The sequence below is a fragment of the Chanodichthys erythropterus genome, chromosome 11, assembly GCF_024489055.1.
Source record: "Chanodichthys erythropterus isolate Z2021 chromosome 11, ASM2448905v1, whole genome shotgun sequence".
In the NCBI taxonomy this organism is placed as follows: Eukaryota; Metazoa; Chordata; class Actinopteri; order Cypriniformes; family Xenocyprididae; genus Chanodichthys; species Chanodichthys erythropterus.
Genome location: NC_090231.1, coordinates 7,674,576 through 7,691,939, shown reverse-complemented (window position 1 = coordinate 7,691,939; position 17,364 = coordinate 7,674,576). Strand labels below are relative to the sequence as shown.

At 39.8% G+C, this 17,364-nt stretch overlaps 1 protein-coding gene across 1 annotated transcript in view; it reads left to right on the top strand.

Annotated features, from left to right (window-relative positions):
• The first annotated feature begins 1,888 nt into the window (after nt 1-1,888).
• The window catches only part of minar1 (membrane integral NOTCH2 associated receptor 1), a 31,417-nt gene continuing 15,941 nt past the window's right edge, over nt 1,889-17,364 (top strand). Inside the window, exon 1 of the mRNA XM_067401321.1 lies at nt 1,889-4,096. Within this exon, the coding sequence (XP_067257422.1) occupies nt 1,889-4,096 (2,208 nt within the window). The remainder of the gene's footprint in view (nt 4,097-17,364) is intronic.

The following is a 17,364-nucleotide window of genomic DNA, read 5'->3' as shown; positions in this document are numbered from 1 at the left end:
TTTAAATTGACTGACAACTATCCCCATTCTCCCCTATTTTATTTGGCAGATCGAGGCTCCAAGGATGCGCTTCACAACTTCTTTACTTTGCATTAGTTTTCTTTTCCATTTTAACATGTATGCGTCCCCAGTCACCACGAATCGAACATGCATAGGTCTGTCAGAAGAGCGAGAGAGAGCAGCGTTATCCTAATGCAGTGTTTGCGATCTGCCCGACGCGTTTCCCGCATGGCTGAGCCACTGACGCGTCACGTTGCGCGTTCTATTAAATGTATAATTCGATTTCATTCCCGTTGTCAATTCCTCAATCTGTATCCACGCGCTCGCAAATGTTCTTAAGGTGAAATTACGTCATTCTAGGTGGAAACAAAGACGAGTTGAGCTCTCTGAGCTCCATCAGATGGAGAGAGAGCAGCTCCCTCGCCAAACTCCCCCTGCAATCCGGATGGGATACAGATGAAGAGAGGCCATTCCATAGCATTCCCAATGGTCAGGAGGACGCGGGGATATGATGTTGATGCATGTGCCGTGCAACTGCAAAGAAATGTCTGTGGATTAATAATGCACTTCTGAGTTAAACGTCCCTGTCCAGTTTTTTTTTTTTTTTTTTTTTTCACTGTCGATCCAGAGGACAGCAGATGGGACCGTTGAATAGGTGTGTTTGCTTTTTATTCTTCTTGATAATTTGTTATAAATCTAAAATATTGTATTTTCAAAATGTTGTGGGATGTTTTTAGACCCCCTTCTTTCAGCATAGTCTTGTGATTGTGAATGTCCATGTGTTCATTTATGCCGCTTTTTTACCATCGATTTTTACGAGGTTTGGAGACAGGGTTTTTTATACATGCATACTTGCACTGCAAATTGATATACAGTCCTATTATGTAACTGAAACTGCATGGTTGCATGTGTAAAACAACAGTTTCTTTATGCACTGGATAATGAATTTAATTCAGTAGTTCAGGTTACCATTACAAATAATTACCTGTTTCTTTTCTTTTATAATCAAGACTGGAGGGACCAGTGCAGTGGGGCACAAACACATAGGTAAGAAAAATGACAAATGTGATTTCTTTCATATCTCAGTTGTTTCTCCTCGACAGCAATGAGGTCAAATGGAGAGCAAATGGAGACATTTGCTTTAAAAAAGTATAATGTTCTCCTGTGAAAGATAATTTCATGTCTTCTGTAGAGTTTCAGAACAGATATCAACAATATCTGAAACTGTGCTCATTTTGCTAATGGTACCAAAGTCTGTGAATCTCAATATGAACTCAAATGTTTCTCATCAAATTTTCTCAAGATCAGTTGATCTGAGCTATTAAATCATTATGGTTTTTAATTAGAAACTCTATATAGTACTATTTCTGTACGTAAACTGAACATTGCATATGCATTTTTTAAATGTATGTATTTTCCAGAATTGTTTTGATGACAGTAACTTGAGCTGGCATAGACTGTACATGGTTACCCAGCATGATTTGAGTTGCAAAGAGCATCTTGTATTTTAATTAAAGCATGCAAATCTGATCTTTTGCATAAGAGAGTCACATAATTAATTTCACAAATGTACTTATTTGAATGCAGAATTAAAAATTGTGCACAATCTTAAGTATTTCATATTAATTTTGTCTCTTTTTTTTTTTTTCAAAATCCTTGAATGTGGTCTCAGACTTTTTGAACTCTCAGTAAAAGTTTGAAAATTAGTAACTGAAATCCCCATATTGATCAATCAGAATTCTGACTATGTCCCTGATGGTTATGGTCCTGCATCCTGATATTATTTTTATGGTAGTTTGGCAGATGGCTCACATTTCTTCAGTCACTAATCATTCATCTGTCCCCTGCAGGCTGTCCTTTCTTCACAAAATCAAGAATCAAAACAGCAATGGATGCCATGCCAGAGTATTCCCTCTTTCTTGTGAGGATTTTGGAGGAGTTGGATACCAAGTACAGTACAGTTTCGTACCAAGACCTTTGCAAGTCCTTGTGTGCCAGGTTTGACTTGGTCCATTTGGCTAAGCTGAGGAGTTTGCTATTCTACACAGCATGTTTGGATCCAGCTTTCCCTGCAACCTTATTCAAAGACAAGATGAGGTGCTCGGTGGAGGACCAACAGTCCAAGAAGCTCATGGTTGCTGCAGACATTGTCACCATGTTTAATCTTATCCAGATGAATGGAGGAATGGCCAAAGACAAGCTGCCAATGGGTCCGAGACCCAAGTTTCACAAGAACCAATCCTTTGAGTCCTGTCGATCTGACACAGATGTGTATAAATTCAACGACAATGACAGGGCGTACAACCTCTTGGACACCAGGGGTCATCACATCTCACGCAAGTCACCCTGCCCAAAGTCTGACTGCAACAACTGCCAGCAGTTTATACCAACCTCAGACCCCAACTTCCTCTTGGGAGTCACCAAGGATTTGAAATGTAGGGCAGCATCTCTAGATAAACTACAGCATCTGCCACAGTACGCCAGCGTCAGTCCTCCTCCGTGCGAGATGCAGAGCACTTACTTCCCCATGGACATCGACAGCGAGTCTACAACGGACCAGGAATCTCTCCATGTCAACCCAGGGATAGAGCCTTTCACCGTGCACTCGTGTGTGAAAAAGCGGAATATCTTCAAAGAGGATTTTCACAACCTTGTTGCCTTTTCGCCCCATGTGATCACCACGGAGTGCAGAGCGAATCCCAAAGCTGGTGGCAATTACCACCACAGGAGGGAGCTGAGCAAGCCTCCCACTTTCTTCAATCACAGTTTTGAGCTGCCGTACAGCAACCCATACTTTGAACCCATCAGCTCACCCATCCAGAACAAAGGGCGGGTGAAGCATGAGAGCCTGGACGACTTGCAAGCATCCACCTACTTTGGACCTACAACAGTTTCTGAATGCGTGAGCAGCAGGAGGACTTCTAGCAAGCATGGCAAACAACCAGCCTGGCCTGTCAAGAGTTTGAGTCTCAATACCGAAGAAGGTCCTGACTTTGAGAGGTCCTTCTTGAACGGCAAAGTGGCAAAGGACAATCATCGTCATAACATGGAAAACGACCAACACTTTCAGTGTGCAAAAGACAAGCCCACTGCCTCTCCCTCAGGTTTCTCCAAGAAGTCAAATGGAACCAAAACAAAAGACATGGCTTCTGTGGCTTGCGGACCGAGTGTTGAGAAAAGAGAGGGTGGGAAGAGGTACAAGGACAAGAGCATCAACTGTCCATCATTTCAGTCCAGTAATGTGGACAATGGCATGAGTGTTGGGACCCAGACGGAACAATCCGAACCTAGGAAAGTGAAAGATTACCCTGCTCACAACAAATATGGAGAGAGGCCTCCATTCAAACACTCAGACGAAGACTCAGAGATTGTCAGCGACGATATCAGCGATATCTTTCGCTTTCTGGATGACATGAGTGTGTGTGGATCTCTTGGAGTTGTGCAGTCATCGTGCTACAACAGCAACGGCTCGCTGTCTCAGGTGACTAAATCAGATGGGGACAGCTCACCTGAACACAACACTATCAAGCTGGGCAAAACCAGCATCAAACTTGACCGCCTCTTCCAGTCACTGGAGAGCTCTGATGATGAGCTCAAAGAAAGCGTCTGCAAACTGGTACTCAGGATTGGAGAGATTGAGAAGAAGCTTGAGTCTCTTTCGGGTGTGCGAGGAGAGATCTCTCAGGTCCTCTCGAAGCTTACTAAGCTGGATGAGAAGATTCAAGAACCGGAGGCTAATGGGAAATCAAGTGATAATGGTGTGGTGGAGCAGATTAAGACTGATGCGAACCTCTCACCTCACGTTTTCCAGTGTCACACCACTGGACACAACATGAAGGTGGAAAAAAGTCCAGAATGGCCGGAGGCTGATGGGAGCGAAAGCTTGAGGGTAAAAGCTTTAAAGAAAAGTGTATTCACACGCAGGTCGTCCAGATCGCTAACCGAGGAGAACAGCGCCACTGAGTCCAAAGTGGCCAGCATCACCAACTCACCTCGAGACTGGAGGACTGTTTCTTACTCCAGTCACACAGGGGAAGAAGGGAAAGAAAGAGACCGGCACAGTGAAGGCAAGGACAGACATAGGAAATCCAGAGAGGTAACAAACCTGAATACAATTTTTACGATTGCATTGCCATTGTGTTGACCCACCAAGTCACTTGATTGGTGCATCTCTTTTTAATCACTTAGTCAAACCGATTGGCAAAAGAGATTAATGAGATCTTGAGAGTCATCAGTTTAAATCCGAATTGGTCAGACTGACATGACTCACTTGCTCATGTTGTCTTGAATTGAAATGAGCTCAGAACTGCTACTGCATTACATGTGCTTTTTGAAATCATGATGGTTTTCTGAACAAAGTGCTTTGAAAAGTGTTGTAGTGCCTTAAAATGACTTGAGTATAAATGTAAATTTGTAATTTTAGTGAGACCGATCAGTCTATACTTTGTTCTAATGCTAAAATCAGGGTTTGGTGCCCACCTTTGCAAAAACTAAATAGTGTAAGGTTTAGTGTCATTTAATGCTGGGTGACATTTTTAGCAAATCTACATTATATCCGATAATTACTGAGATGTAGCAGAGCTTGGTTATTGTGCAAAGACAAAAATTGTATCCAGCATTGGGATTGAGTCAGTCGAATTCTGGAAGTCTGGAAGTATGTTACATTAACTAATTAATATTCATGAGCCAGACAGATAAGGTTGTCATATCACTCCTATACCCTTGCATGGTTTTGCATTGGTTGACACCCCTAGGTAGTTATGCTCAATTACACTCCATCACTTCCCAAAATACATGCAGGCATGTTGTTATAGAAGCAAGCTTGCTTTAATACCGTATCTCCAACAGTACAGCCATGGTCTCTTGCGGTGCAATTATCACACAATTTACCCATTCTATCCTACAACTAGCTGTACTTTCTGCCCAGACGGGGACACAGCCTGAGCACAGGACACTGTAGAGAATCAGACAAATAATTTTAATTCAATCCCCTCAGAGGAACAGGGATTTCATGGCAAATTAGTCCTGTAAAGTATTTGCCAGCTCTTGAGTTAATATGTTTACACATCTGAGCTGAAGCTTCAGTACTGCAGCATTTTAATGTAAACAAGCTCAAGGATTCCATGAATGCTGCAAGGAAGATGAATAAGTTTGATCGAAACCTCTCTTTGTACACCACTTTAAGAATGTAGAAGGGCTTGAGGTGTCGAAAAAAGCAACAGCGAACAAAAAAATCAGGTTTTGGTGATTTATCTCTGAAAACATATGCATGGGATGGCACAAAAAAATGAACTGAATGGAAATCATGACCTAAGTCTTAAGTAGGCAAGTTGGATGCAGTCTGCTCTGCTCTGTGTGGGTAATGGAGTATGGGCTTCCATTCCTGATCACATTCATTCCTGCAGGAGGAAAACTGGAATGAGGCCATGCTTTTACAGGTTTATCAGTAGTGAACTGGGTTATGCTATATTATGCTGTTATGGTTCTATCTTGGTCTTTTATGTATTTCTTCTGTTTTGTGTGATTTGTAATGATATGGTATGTTATGGTATGGTTCTATCTTATTCTGTTTTGCTGTATTTGTTGTGCACCTTGTTCTCTTCTGGTTCTTTCTCATTTTTGTTTCATTTTATTTATTTATTTTCCTATTTCTTATGGTATGTCATTAGTTTGTGTTTTTTATCTTCTGTTTTGTTCTATTTTATGGTTTTGTTTTGTGCTGTTTATTCTGTTCTGTTCTATTCTGTTCTGTTCTATTTTTGTTGTTTATTCTATTCTATACTATTCTAATCAAATTCTTATTCTGTTCTGTTTTACAGTATAATTGTCTGTTTTAATTTTCTGTTACATTAAGTTTGCTCTATTCTATTCTATTCTATTCTATTCTATTCTATTCTATTCTATTCTATTCTATTCTATTCTATTCTGTTCTGTTCTGTTTTACAGTATAATTGCCTGTCTTTTTAAATTTTATTTTCTGTTCCATTTGGTCTATTCTATTCTATTCTATTCTATTCTATTCTATTCTATTCTATTCTATTCTATTCTATTCTATTCTACTCTACTCTACTCTAATCTACTCTTATTTTATTCTTATTCTTTTCTGCTTTACAGTATAATTGCCTGTTTTTTTATTTTATTTTGTTTCATTACGTTTACTTCTTTTTTCTATTCTATTCTATTCTATTCTATTCAATTCTAATTCTAATTCTGTCCTGTTTTACAGTATAATTGCTTGTCTTTTTAAATTTTATTTTCTGTTCCATTTAGTTTTTATTTTTCTATTCTATTCTATTCTATTCTATTCTACTCTTATTCTATTCTTATTCTATTCTGTTTTACAGTATAATTGCCTGTCTGTTTTTTATTTTATTTTCTGTTTCATTATGTTTACTTCTTTTTTTCTATTCTATTCTATTCTATTCTATTCTACTCTTATTCTATGCTTATTCTGTTCTGTTTTATAGTATAATTGCCTGTCTGTTTTTTATTTTATTTTCTGTTTCATAAAGTTTACTTTTTTCTATTCTATTCTATTCTATTCTATTCTATTCTATTCTATTCTATTCTATTCTATTCTATTCTACTCTTATTCTATTCTTATTCTGTTCTGTTTTACAGTGTAATTGCCTGTCTGTTTTTTATTTTATTTTCTGTTTCATAAAGTTTACTTTTTTCTATTCTATTCTATTCTATTCTATTCTACTCTTATTCTATTCTTATTCTCTTCTGTTTTACAGTGTAATTGCCTTTCTGTTTTTTATTTTATTTTCTGTTTCATTATGTTTACTTCTTTTTTCTATTCTATTCTATTCTATTCTATTCTATTCTATTCTACTCTTATTCTATTCTTATTCTGTTCTGTTTTACAGTATAATTGCCAGTTTTTTATTTAATTTTCTGTTCCATTAAGTTTACTTTTTTCTATTCTATACTATTCTATTCTATTCTAATTTATTTATTCTCTTCTGTTCTTTTCTGTGTTGTCTTTTTGTTTATATCTTTTTATATAGATTTTGTTCTGTTACTTTCTGTTCTGTTCCGATTCTATTCTATTCCATTCTTCTCTTCTTTTCTTTTCTTTTCTTTTCTTTTCTTTTCTTTTCTCTTCTCTTCTCTTCTCTTCTCTTCTCTTCTCTTCTCTTCTCTTCTCTTTTCTTTTCTTTTCTTTTCTTTTCTTTTCTTCTCTGCTCTACTCTTATTCTATTCTTATTCTGTTCTGCTTTACAGTATAATTGCCTGTTTTTTATTTTATTTTGTTTCATTACGTTTACTTTTTTTCTATTCTATTCTATTCAATTCTAATTCTAATTCTGTCCTGTTTTACAGTATAATTGCTTGTCTTTTTAAATTTTATTTTCTGTTCCATTTAGTTTTTATTTTTCTATTCTATTCTATTCTATTCTATTCTATTCTATTCTATTCTATTCTATTCTACTCTACTCTTATTCTATTCTTATTCTATTCTGTTTTACAGTATAATTGCCTGTCTGTTTTTTATTTTATTTTCTGTTTCATTGTTTACTTCTTTTTTCTATTCTATTCTATTGTATTCTATTCTACTCTTATTCTATTCAATTCTACTCATATTCTATTCTTATTCTCTTCTGTTTTACAGTGTAATTGCCTGTCTGTTTTTTATTTTATTTTTTGTTTCATTATGTTTACTTCTTTTTTTCTATTCTATTCTATTCTATTCTATTCTATTCTATTCTATTCTATTCTACTCTTATTCTATTCTTATTCTGTTGTTTTACAGTATAATTGCCTGTCTGTTTTTTTTATTTAATTTTCTGTTCCATTAAGTTTACTTTTTTCTATTCTATTCTATTCTATTCTAATTTCTTTATTCTCTTCTGTTATTTTCTGTGTTGTCTTTTTGTTTATATCTTTTTATATAGATTTTGTTCTGTTACTTTCTGTTCTGTTCTGTTCTGTTCTGATTCTATTCTATTCCATTCTTCTCTTCTCTTCTCTTCTCTTCTCTTCTCTTCTCTTCTCTTCTCTTCTCTTCTCTTCTCTTCTCTTCTCTTCTCTTCTCTTCTCAGATCAGATCAGATCAGATTTCACAATGTATGCTACACTTACCCTTCTTTAGTCTTGGGAATATTTTCATGTTTTCTTAGTTTTCCTCTTCTGCCTCTAGCTCTTGTCTTCTTGGATTATTGCCCTTGTTAGAAGCCTGCCAGTTCCTGTATCGTCCCTTCTGATCTTTTTGGGGAACTCACGGGTGCCAAAAGTCCCTGGCTTTCTGTGACGATCCAAGCTGTAGTTAATTTTAGTGAATGGTCGCACAGGGAACTGGTGGTTAATTAAACCTCATTCACATTAATGAGAACACATAACAACCTTGTGCATTTCGCCATTCTGTGGCCATTCTGCCTTTTGACTTCTCCTTTATTTAAAGGTGAAGTGTGTAATTTATTCAATTATTTTCTCCTATACGACTTAAATATACTAACCCCCGGTTTCGCAGACAAGGCTTAAGGTAGTCCTGGACTAAAATGCATGTTTGAGCTGTTTTAACTGAAAGTAACTTCCACTGATATATCTTAAAATATGTCAGCGTCATTGTTTTGTCTCAAGATGCATACCAGTGATGATTTTTTGTGTGCCACTATCTGTTAGCTAGAGCTTCTCGAACAGCCAGACAGCAGCACCGTCTTGACCAATGGCGTGAGTTTGAGGCAGAGCTATGTGTCTGTCTGACCAATAATGGATGGGAATTGCAATTCTGTTTTATGACAATGGTGCCGCAGAATACGCACTTCACATTGAAGGTAACACCTGGATGTTTTATTGTTGGTCAGTGTACAGTTTTGTTTTTTTAGTCTTTCATTTAGAAGCATTACTTGTGTTCAAATCAGGGCTGTCAATGGGGTTCCCAGAAACAGTTAGTCTAGCAAACATCTATTCAGCTGTGGATGTTTTGGTAAATGTTTTTTCTGGGTTAATGAGAGTCTTATAGCATGCATCCTGTCACTCTCTTTTATTTTCTTTCTGTCTGTATCATCCTGTCTTTAATTGACATAAAGTTGTTACGCCAGCCTTTTAGCACGACTTCTTTATAAGAGAGCGCAGCCAACGAACCCAACAGCTCTGTACAGTCTGTTAGAAGATTCGAGAGAGCTGTCATTTCCAGACAGGCACTTAGCACAACATCCGTTCCTTCTCACAAAGTGCCCTTGATAAAGGGCAATGCAAACTTTTTTTTTCTTCAAGCCCAAACAAAAGTGCCAGCTAGCCAAGCGATAAGCTCATGTCAGTAGTGGCCAAGCTAAAAGCACGCTTTAAATATTTGCCTTGCGGAATATAAACAACCAATGCTTTTAGTCGCTTCGTTTGAAGTCTATCTTCACTGAGGTTTTAATTAAGACTGTGTCTGTCCATTCAACTTAAATTTTGTCTGAACAAAGTATGTACTAAAGAGAAGTGCCCTGAATAGGCTGATGGGTTTAGATGACAAAATTAAGGGATGGATATTTACAAATGTGAGGGGTCTTTCCTGTGCTAATTTCACCAGCACAACATTAGGTTGTTGTGGTTGCCAAGATGTTGATAACTGGTTGCCTATAGAGTGCAACAGTTCTGGAAGTAAAAGTTTCTCCGAAAGGAAATTATTTTGAATGATAACTTTTAGACCTACTGTGAGCTACGAGCGTTGTTAATCCATTGTATTTGCTTCTGCTGAAGTTGTCAGCCTGCATTATTTCAACTTATTTTTAAAATAATCATGTTTAACAGTGGAATTCCTGGTGAAAAACTACATTACCCATTATGCTGTATGGAAAATTACACCAATCAGAGAGCTGAAAAAACCAACATGCTCCAAAATAACTCTTTAGCTCCGCCTCCCATGAAGCGCTGTGAATTATGTAAACGAGCCGATCTCTCTACACTCTCAAAATATTTCTCCATCATTTTTAATTTGATCATACTGTTCACAGTGCTTCAAGGGATTGTAGTTCTTTCCCTCACTAAAGCTGATAAGTACACAGTCTTGTACCCCTTGTCATTTTGTCCAGTTTTCAAAAACATTTTGCTTCAAATCAAATTTTGTAGTGTTATGATTCACCTCGCAGCTGATTGGCTTGGTTCACGGCTTATAATTCTTTAATGACGACTTTTTTAAAATCTTGATTGGAAAAATGAATTTAAAAAATACTTACAGAAACAGCACTGCTGAAAAAGGGGGCGGGAACTTGCACTCTATAAGACTTTCTGATTGGTTTAGCACAGTGTTATTTAATATTATTTATATACTAATATATTAATATTTTGAATTTGCTTTTACTTTTTTATTTTTAGTTTTCATTTTAATTTTTGTCATTTTGTTATGTTTATATTTCTATTTAGCTTTAATTTATTTAATTACATTTTTGCAATTTTAGTAACTTAAACATATTTTACTTAATTTAATTACCAAAAATTATTTTGAATAGGTAACAGCACTGGTTTAGCGTGTTTCAGTATGGTTGCTAGGTGGCTGTTAACTGCGAAAAAGTATAAGAAAAGTAGCAGCATATCTCTCCCAAACACACCGCACGATATGAGGGATCATGTCTGTCTTAATGGTTACAGAATGTGCCAGAGTGTCATAGTTAGTTTAGGGGGTTGTTTAAATCACTAATCCCAAGTATAAGCAACTGTAATAAAGATTCTTGCTTTACAACAACACTTATGATCGTGTCTCAGTGAGATTACACTTCATAAATTCAAAGCAGCAGTAAAAGCTTTTTAATTTATTGCAATGCCATGATACATTGTTTTATAACTTGTAATTTCACTGGTTATATAAATACATATGATATCCACTATTCAGTGAGTCACAGTCCTTCTGTATGACATTGAGTCTGACCTACTGAACGTATTATTTCACTGCTGCTGTTTTCTTGGCGAGTAATAACCTATATACCTCGTATGAATATCAGAAAGACAATATTTTTCCTCCTCTCAGTTGGCCTTCCCTCATTTGCATCTGTGGTTGTTTGATTAGTCTTTCCCTGCTGGAAGCAGGATGTGGCTCAACATTACACTCTACAGCGCTCACTCCTGTGGCTCTTTTTAATTTTCACCTTAGCTCAGGCCAGACAACACCTTGCCTTAAATTTTAACAGAAAACGAAGAACAATTAAGAACATGGGTGTGGGTTTTTATTTTACAAAATGTACAGAGACAGGGAAATGACAGGGCAGAACAGAATGCTGCAATTATATAGAAATGACTTAGATCAAATGGTGGGTTATGGAGTGTGTAGTTACTGAAACATTGATAACAAAAACTATAATTCTAAATGTTTTTTTAATGATTTAGATAAAATAGTTCTTAACTGGTGGGAATTAACTCAAATAGATCACAGTCTGTCTTAATAGTTTTAAAATGGAAGAGAGAAGATTTTTCTTATTTTTTCCAGGCAAACTGACCTGCATTACCCGCAGTTAATTGTAAATGTCAGTGTTTATGGGCATGTTTAGACATGGGCAATTGTGAAGTCTGGGACCTGATACAAAAAACATGTAGGCTGTGAAACTACAAAATGCTTCAAAGCATCAAGCAAGGTGTATAATAATAATTGGCTAGATTGAAAACTCAATTTGGTGGAATAAAAAGAATGTCAGTTTCAAAACAAAAATTTACAAATCAGTGCCGGGTAAAAACACTCTCTCAAATCCACACATGACGATTTGCTAGTGCAGATTTAATAAACAATTTGTGTACGTACTATTCAGAAAAGTGCAACCATAATTGTGCATTTATGAATTGTTCTTTGCATTTGTGATTCTCATTTTGTGAATGTAAATTTGGTTGAGCATTTACAAATCTACGGAAGAGGATTAGGGCCAAGCAATAATAAAAAAATAAAACCATATCGGGATTAAAGTTGTTAAATTTCGAGAAAAAACATTCAAAATAGAATCTTGAGAATAAACTCATTAAATTACGAAAAAAAAAGTTGTGAAATTACGAGAACAAATTAGTTAAATTATGAGAAAAATGTCGTTAAATTTCAAGAAAAAAGTCGAGATAAAATGTTGAGAATAAACATTAAATTATGAGAAAAAACGTATTAAATTTTCGAGAAAAAAGTCAAGATAAAATGTTGAGAATAAACTTAAACATTAAATTATGACTTTATTCTCAACATTTTATCTCGACTTTTTTCTCGAAATTTAACAAAATTTTTCTCGTAATTTAATGAGTTTATTCTCAACATTTTATCTCGACTTTTTTCTTGAAATTTAACAAATTTTTTCTCGAAATTTAACAACTTTAATCTCGAGATGGTGTCTTCCGTACAAATCATATTTAATTTGCAAAAATATATACTGTTTTAAGGATGAGAATTGGTGTACAAATTTATTATTCATATTTTGCCAATACATTAATTTTAGCTCCACAATGTAATGCTTACATTTCAAAATATATCCCCCTTTCAATTTACTTTTTGAAAGGACAAGTTTTTTTTTTTTTTAACTTCTGGTATATTGTTCATTATTATAGAAAGGGAAAACATGAGGTAAACGGGTATTTCTGTGTTTATTTACTAATACAAAAAGGAATTTAGACAGCCCAAAACCAACATTCTTATGAAAAAAATTAATAAATGAAAAAGAAAACAGAAAGTTTCTAGATTTGTGCTGATTATTTTTTTGGAAAAATGTATACATATATGTATGGTAAAAGCTGCATCAGCTGTTCATTTTTCATTATTTTTACACACTACTGTCCCCGTTTTGTAGAATAACACAGTTCATGATAATCAAATCTTTTCACATTGTAAGCTAAAGCACTTTGGTTTCCCTCCGGACAGGAATAAGCTCCTGACTCAGATATTATTCTTTATAATAGTCTAAAGACTGAGACAATCACACATTTCCTACTCCCCAAACAAGACCGCAGTCGTTCCTGATAAGCACAACACTTAGTTTCCAGCTTGTACTGTATATATTGCTAGTTAGACTCATGCAGTGCCAGCATGCTTTTTGCTGAGACTTATAGCTGATTCAGTGTTTGCATCTGCCTCTGGTGTTCAGATGCTCTTTTTTTCCCCCCTTCTAATCAAATAAATTTGAATTGCTGATAAAATGATTTTTGAATGATACATATAGTTTACTAAGGGTTTGTTCAATAATAATAGTGTTGCTTGCCTTTGCAAACACCACAGTCAAAACATGAATGTGGATGAATTTTATATTCAGACATTTTGAAATACACGTAGTTTTGATTAGCACAGATTTGCCAGCCATTTCTGTTACATTTGTATCATTGAAGAACATTTAATTGAGCAGTATTTCTCAATAGAGAGTTAAAATGCTCCTCTTTGTTGTCTTATGTGTTCAGTATTATCAGTCTTAAAAAGATTTCTAACATCATTATCAGCAGCAGAAGAGATAACACTGCAATTATTTTCTTGCTTAGTATTTTATCTTGTTTTCTAGAAAATATCTAAATATTCTTAAATCAAGATGCATTTACTTGAAGCAAAATGACTTTAGATATTAAGTCTTACTTTCTGAAAAATTAAGTGAGTTTAATATTAAAATAAGAAAAATGTTTGCCAATGGAGAAAGAAAAATAACAAAATGAGATTATTTTGTCTTACCTTATTATTATTATTATTATTATTATTTTAGAAAACAAGACTTAACGGGTTAGTTCACCCAAAAAATTAAAATTCTGTCATCATTTATTTACCCCCATGTTGTTCAAAACCCGTAAGACTTTCATTCATCTTCGTAACACAAATGCAGGTCTTTTTGGTGAAATCTGAGAGATTTCTGTCTCTCTATTGACAGCTACACAACTGGCAATTTGACAATTCAAAAATTTCATAAAGAGAAACGTCTCGGTTACAAAGGTAACCCTCGTTCCCTGAAGGAGGGAACGGAGACGTACGTCGGACAGACCGACGAATAGGAATCTCGCTAGAGAGGCCAATCTACTTCGAGTGTAACTAAACGAGCCAATGCACATTGGCATGCAATCATATGCATCAGCTGCTCGCCTCGCAGCGCGGGTATATAATGAGCAGCAGGTGCGTTGCATCTTCAGGTTTTCGCTGAGGAGCCGAACCGGATAGGCGGCAGCATCAGCGGGGTACAGCGACTGTGGCGACGGGACGTACGTCTCCGTTCCCTCCTTCAGGGAACGAGGGTTACCTTTGTAACCGAGACGTTCCCCATCAGTCGGTCACCGTGGACGTACGTCGGACAGACCGACGAATAGGAATCCCTACCAAAGCGCCACAGGAGCTGCCCCCTTCCAGCGCTCTGTTGCAAGCCACCTGAACCCCCTTGCCCGAGGATGGTGGGACAGGGCTAACACAGAGAGAGTCGATCACTGCTGTTCCCCAAAACCCATTCAGTGAGACTATTGGATAACGCTGGGAAAGCGTACCCTTCGCTGGGAAAGGAACGCTGCGGAAGCCACATCCTTCCCCGAAGGAGTTATGTGGAGAAGTACATATGGACTAACCCTGTAGGGCTGTGCTACATATGGAAGAGCTGGGGTGACTCCAACCCGATGAAGGGTAGGTTCTCCCAGAGGGAAAGACACGGGCTTCGTTTAGGAGCAACCGTGGAACCAACCATATGGGATCCCCGTAGGGTCACACATATGGAACCCAGCCTAAACCCGGTTCTCAAGGATACAACGGAGTATAGGCCTGGCGCCAGACGCTCCGCCACGTCGGCTGCCGAAGGGATATCGGAGGACTCGACAGGGTCTGCCTTGTAGGGACTCTCTGGAGAAAAGAAGCGCATGTAGCGCAGCAAGCCGACACTAAGCCGGGGCCTCTCCGTGCCTCTGACCTGTGGCGAGAACATGGGAGGAGACCGGCTCGACACGAAGGCTATAGTATCTAGCGAACGTGTTGTGTCGCCCAGCCCGCAGCTCTACAAATGTCTGTCAGCGAGGCGCCACGAGCCAGCGCCCAGGAGGATGCGACACCTCTCGTGGAGTGAGCATGCAACCTGAGCGGGCAGGGCACACCCTGAGCTTGGTAAGCCAGGGCGATGGCATCCACTATCCAGTGGGCCATCCTCTGCTTGGAGACAGCCTTTCCCTTCTGCTGGCCTCCATAACAGACAAGAGCTGGTCTGAGGTCCTGAGGCTTTAGGTTCTGTCTATGTACAGTCGCAAAGCGCGGACTGGACAGAGTAAAGCCAGGGCTGGGTCTGCCTCCTCCGAGGGCAGCGCTTGCAGGCTCACCACCTGGTCCCTGAAGGGAGTGGTAGGAACCTTGGGCACATAGCCAGGCCGGGGTCTTAGTACCACGTGGCTATCACCCGGCCCGAACTCCAGGCACGATTCGTCGACCGAAAATGACTGCAGGTCCCCTACCCTCTTGATGGAGGCCAATGCCACCAGCAGCAAAGTCTTCATAGACAGAATCTTTAAGTCTGCTGACAGCAAAGGCTCAAAGGGAGCAATCTGAAGTGCTCTCAGCACCAGAGTGAGGTCCCAAGAGGGTATGGAGAGGGGACGAGAAGGATTTAACCGTCTCGCCCCCTAAGGAACCTGATGACCAGGTCGTGCTGACCAACAGATTTGCCATCTAAGTGGTCGTGGTAAGCGGATATAGCAGCAGTATGGACTTTTGAGGGTGGAGGGGGACAGCCTACGCTCCAACCCTACTGCAAGAAGGAAAGCACGACTCTGATCGAGCATCTTCGGGGGTCTTCCCGGCGAGAAGAGCACCACTCGACGAACAGGTTCCACTTTGGAGGCGTAAGCACGTCTCGTAGACAGTGCACGTGCCGAAGTGATGGTGTTAAGTACCTCAGGGGGTAAGTCACCTAGAACCTCCGCATCCCGTCCAAGGGACCAGACATGGAGTTTCCAGAGGTCTGGACGCGGGTGCCAAAGAGTGCCCCGTCTCTGAGAAAGAAGGTCTTTCCTCAGAGGGATGGGCCAGGGAGGGGCTGTCGCGAGGAGTGAGAGTTCTGGGAACCAGGTCCGGTTGGGCCAGTAAGGCGCAACTAACAAGACCTGCTCCTCGTCCTCCCTGACTTTGCACAGGGTCTGTGCAAGTAGGCTCACTGGGGGAAACGCATATTTGCGCAGGCCCCGGGGCCAGCTGTGAGCCAGTGCATCTGTCCCGAGTGTCCCCTCGGTCAGAGAGTAAAACAACTGGCAGTGGGAGGTTTCTGGTGAGGCAAACAGGTCTACCTGAGCCTTTCCGAATTCTCTCCAGATCAGCTGAACCACCTGGGGGTGGAGTCGCCACTCTCCTGGCAGCGCAGCTCGTGATAGCTCGTCGGCCACACGGTTGAGCACACCGGAGACATGAATGGCGCGAAGCGACCTCAGATGCTTCCGACTCCACAGGAGGAGATGGCGGGCGAGTTGTGACATGCGACGGGAGCGTAGACCACCTTGACGGTTGATGTACGCAACGGTCGCAGTGTTGTCCATACGGACCAGTACATGCTTGCCCTGAAGCAGGCCTTTGAGGCGGCTCAGAGCAAGGCGTACTGCCAGCAACTCGAGGCAATTGATGTGCCAATGCAGATGGGGTCCCGTCCAAACCCCTGAGACTGCATGCCCGTATTACGTGGCACCCCAGCCGGTGGCAGAAGCATCTGTGAACACCACAGCATGCCGGGACACCTGTTCTAGGGGCACTCCTGCCCGAAGAAACAAGGGGTCCGACCACGGACTGAAGGTTCGGCGGCACTCCTGAGTGATTGGCACCCGGAATGTGCCGCGCTGCCACGCCCATCTCGGGACTCGGCCGTGAAGCCAGTGCTGAAGCGGTCTCATATGAAGCAGACCGAGCGGTGTTACAGCCGCAGCAGCCGCCATATGCCCCAGGAGCCTCTGAAAGAACTTCAGTGGGACCGCTGTCCTGCCATTGAATGTATTCAGGCAGTTCAACACTGACCAAGCACGTTCCTCTGTGAGGCGTGCTATCTGCTCGACCGAATCCAACTCCATACCGAGAAAAGAGATCCTCTGCACCGGGGCGAGTTTGCTCTTTTCCCAGTTGACCTGAAGCCCCAACTGGCTGAGGTGTCTGAGCACCAAATCCCTGAGTTTGCACAACTGATCCCGGGACTGTGCTAGAATGAGCCAGTCGTCGAGATAGTTGAGAATGCGAACACCCCGTTCTCTCATGGGAACAAGGGCTCCCTCCACGACTTTCGTGAAGACGCGGGGAGACAGGGCCAGCCCGAAGGGTAGGACTCTGTACTGATATGCTCGACCTTCGAACGCGAATCTCAGGAATGGCCTGTGTCGCGGAAGAATTGAAACATGGAAGTACGCGTCCTTCAGGTCAATCGCTGCAAACCAATCTCGGGGACGGATGCACTCGAAAATGCGTTTCTGCGTGAGCATTTTGAATGGTAGCTTGTGGAGGCT